The sequence below is a fragment of the Ovis aries genome, chromosome 1, assembly GCF_016772045.2.
Source record: "Ovis aries strain OAR_USU_Benz2616 breed Rambouillet chromosome 1, ARS-UI_Ramb_v3.0, whole genome shotgun sequence".
In the NCBI taxonomy this organism is placed as follows: Eukaryota; Metazoa; Chordata; class Mammalia; order Artiodactyla; family Bovidae; genus Ovis; species Ovis aries.
In genome coordinates this window covers 108,910,772-108,915,010 of record NC_056054.1, presented here as the reverse complement: position 1 = coordinate 108,915,010, position 4,239 = coordinate 108,910,772, and the positions used below count along the sequence as shown (strand labels likewise).

General features: G+C 42.8%; 1 protein-coding gene across 1 annotated transcript; it reads right to left on the bottom strand.

Moving 5' to 3' along the window:
- Positions 1-336: 336 nt before the first annotated feature.
- On the bottom strand, positions 337-3,992 carry LOC443441 (CD1B). Its single transcript, NM_001009423.1, is given in 6 exon segments — positions 337-639; positions 1,278-1,371; positions 1,877-2,155; positions 2,376-2,654; positions 3,315-3,581; positions 3,833-3,992. Coding segments are annotated over 6 exon segments (1,002 nt in total). The 5' UTR covers positions 3,894-3,992; the 3' UTR covers positions 337-617.
- Positions 3,993-4,239: the final 247 nt, after the last annotated feature.

The following is a 4,239-nucleotide window of genomic DNA, read 5'->3' as shown; positions in this document are numbered from 1 at the left end:
AGCCATTCTCTCAAGGAACTAAGTAGAAGGAAAAGAAAAGGAACTTCTGTTTTCTGGATACAGAGTAAAGTGAATCTCTGCACAGTACCAGTCAAGGGAGAGTACTTCTACTCTAACAGTAAAGAAGGCTATCTGGAGAAACAAGCTGCTCAGCTGACCCTGAAGTTAGAAAATCATCCAAATGAAGAGAGTGAAATGATGTTAAAAATGCTCAGCAACCCTGCAAATACAATTACCTCAGCAAAACTATAGTTAGTTCGATTTGAAAAATGATATTTCAGCAGAAGCAAAAAATAAGTTTTAAATAAGAAGTCAAAGGCATGTCACAATGAAGTTGTGTACATCATTTCATTTATTCCAAGGTATATTCTTTCTCACAAATCACATCTATGAAATCTGAGTGGATCCTGCTAGTGATATTGTCTCATAATAACAATTTTCATTTATGTTTCTGCTAGAGTATAAATTATGATTTATCTTACAACCTACAGGAACAATGATTTGATCAAATGTGATGATTATTTGATGAAATATAATGAGATTGACTCCTAGGCTGACAACTTAAGTTTCAGGTTCCTGGATACTTATTCCAAATGAAAAGGAGACATGGTCAGGGCTCACAAGATATTCTGATATGACCTGTTAAGAACACAAGTAAAAAAATGCTCAACTTAAGAGATATTTGTACACTATGTTCATAGCAGCATTATTCACAACAGCTAAAATGTGAATTAACCCATGTGTCTGTTGAGCGATGAACAGGTAAGCAAAACAACATTCAAAAGGAAAGAAATTCTAACACAGATCACCACATGAATGAATTATGAGGACATAATGCTAGGTGGAACAAGCCATTCAAAAAAGACAAATGATTTCATTTCTATGAGGTACCTAGAGTAGACAGATTCATATAGACAGAAAGTAGAATGGTGGTTGGCAGGGCCTGAGGGAGAAAGGATTGGGGAAAGTGGTTTAATGGGCATAGACTTCTAGTTTTTCAAGACAAAAAGATTTCTAAGGATTGGCTGCATAAATGTGAATGTACTTAAGACTACTAAACTATATGTGTAAAAATGGCTAAAGCAGACAATTTTCCATGATGTATTTTACTGCAATTTTTAAAAAATAGATTTACCTACAGATGGGATCTGTGAACAAAAGGGAAATGTTCTAGCAGAAATGTTGAGACTAAAGAGATGTAATATTAATAGATAAAAAGGAGGGAAAGTATAAAAGGATGGACAAAAGAAAAAAAAAGATTAAAAATGAAAACTCACCAGCGTCTCCAAAACCATAATGCAAGGCATATCGAAAGGATCAAGGAGGGCACTATTATTGCCACAAGTATCAAGCCAATGGATGTGGGGTGTCCTGGCAATTGGGAGAAGACAAAGGAATGTCACTTCAAACCCATTCTCTAGTTCTCCAGGCCTTCTTGCCCATCCGAGTGTCAGCACCATCATTAACTGCTTCTGAAGCATGGGCATCTCGGGTTCCCTTTCTCATATTCCCAGAAGTCTTATACTCACAGCCACCCTTAATCTCTCCTTCTTGCTGAATCCCACCGAGACTACAGTGTGATTACTACTGTAGTAGTGAAGACTACTTCATTTTTATCTATTCTACAGCTTAAATCAGCTATTTCCATACCTCTGGCACTGTAGTCCTAGAAATAAACCTCAAAGTCTGTCCCTCTGACTCTCTCTCTCTCTTTGTCTCCCTGATTCTCTTTCCTCCCCGCCTATCCTCTCTCCATGCCTGTCTTCCTCCCTCCATCCTTCTCTCATCCATCACATCCCTCCCCTTCCTGTGTCCCCCTCTTTGTTCTTGAGGACCATTTCTTCCCATTCCCAGTTAGGCCCCAGTTCCTTCTCACCCCAGTAGAGGATGATGTCCTGGTCTCCTAGACTGCTGTGCTTCACTCGGCAACTCAGGCCAGCCGCCTCCCCAGCTGCCACATTTAGGGTTACTCGGAGATACCAAGTCCAGTCAGCATTGGGCATGATGTCTCCTTGCTGAGTGCCAGGCTGCTCCTGCTTGCCCCTCATCCATATCACCTGCACAGGTTTTGGGTAGAATCCTGAGACATGGCACACCAGCAGTAGGCGGCCAGGCCCAGGAGTGGGGCCACTGGAAAGCCAGGCTTCAGGTTTCACTGGTGTAGGAAAGAGCAGTAAGAACATCAGATTATGACTCTAATCCAGAGCATGGGGACTCAGAAACCCACAAATTTGGACAGTTGCCTCTTCCACTCCTATGGGCACCAAATGACTTATTGATTAATCATTTTTTTATTTAGATACTTCTCCGTTTTGAATTTAAAGAAAGTGGTGGGAGGAGAAATAGAAACATCTTGTAGAGAGCATAAGGCTAACCTTGCCTCTGCAGTTCTGCCTTCCCTGCATCGAGGACACCCAGGAGATATCGAGGACAGGTTTCTGAGACGAGTCTCTCAATGATATCGGAGGTGCCTTGATACTGACTCAGGAGTGCACAAAGCTTCTGCCCCCTGTTGCCGCTGTCTGGTGCAGGCATGCAGGAATGATTCTGGATCCTCAAAACATCCAGTCCTCCTAAAGCTCCTCTCAAAGAGCTTTCTATGGCCTCCCCAGAATGCAGCTCACAGCCTTCTATGACCTGGATCACAAAGGGGTCTGTGTAAAGGAAAACTGAGACAAGTTATTAAAAAGCAAACAGGAAAGAAAGAGATGAGAAAAAAGGCATAGGACTTTTTATTTTAGTGGCGACAAGTTGAGGTAAAATTATTGACCTAAAACCAATTGCAGTATTCAGGACTTTTCAGAAAGAGCACTGGGGAGAGGTATACATATCATCAATGGTGGGGTTAGGCAGTTTTAAGGATGTAGAGTGGGCAAGAGGGGAGAGGGGCAATGTGTGATGGAGTCAGAAGTGTAGCATTCCACGGTGGAGGGAAGGGTTACATGCAGAGAAGGGATCGGGCAGCAGATGCTTGAGGACATCAGTTAGAGGAGTACAAAGTCACACTTAAATTCACTCAAGCACAGAGTAAGAAAAGGAGGTTTTTCCTTGGGGTTTTAGAGAAGCAAGTTACATAGACACAAACAAGAGATAACCACAAGAGTGGTCATGTACACAGAAGAGAGCAAGAAACAGGAAGAATCTCAGATACTGGGTGGAGGTATGGAGTCGGGGTTGAAGGCTACTCTGGAAAAGCTTGTATATGCAATTGGATACAGAGGGGGGAAAGGGACCATCATCAGAGGCAGCAGTAGCCTGACACAAGAGAAAGAAAAGTCACTGAGAGTCTCTCCAGATCAGAGGAATATACTCACATTCTAACTGGAACTCATTGACTCGATCCTGCACTTCCCGAATGAATCCAATGAGGTAGACTCGGAAGAGGTCCACCAGCTCAGTTATCTCCTCATCACTAAAGTTGCCCTTGGACCAGGGCTTCAGGAAAATGGCAGTGCCCGAGTCACTCTCCCAGCCATGAATCTGCAAGTCATCCAACCAGCCTGAGCCTAGATTTTGAGCCCATGTGCTGTTGACAAAGGTTGAAATCTGCTTGAGATGGAAGGAGGTTGGCCCCTGGAACACTGTAGTGGTGGAAAGAAAAGAAGAATGAGGGGGAAATGTGGCATCAGGATAGAATGAAAAAGAACCCAGAGTCTGAACAGCAATACAGAGCTTGAAGCAATCCCCTGCCCCCAAAGCTTCTGGATCCATCTCCAGCCTCCAAAATAGGGGAGAAGGCTGGAGACAGAGCCCAGATCCTTTGTGGTAGATGCAGCATTCTTTTATCCAGAACCCCTGCACCTGTGCTGGGAGCAGCCAGAGTTATTCTTACCATCCTCATTGTCACCACCTGGGAGGATAACTCCAAGTAACAGAAGCGGTAGAAGCAGCATTTCACTGGGAAGTAGAATTTCTGACTCTCGGAGCTGGTATTTGATCTCTAATTTCAGCTTTTTTTTTTTTTTTTTTTCAGTACTCTAAATTGACTTCCTCTCTTCCCCAACTGACAAATCTTTGACCCACATTGCATATCTCAGAAAAACTGTGCCTCCCACAGCTCTGAACTCCCACTCCACCTCATTTCCATTCTTTGGTCTTCATCTTCTTTATACGTACCACCCTGGAAAATCTCCCTTGTGGTGCTGAAGAGTTATTTCACCTTCCCAATCCTTTATTTCCACATCTATTAAAGAAGAGGGTAATACTAAACAATTGCTGAACTTCCAGTCTCTTTTAATC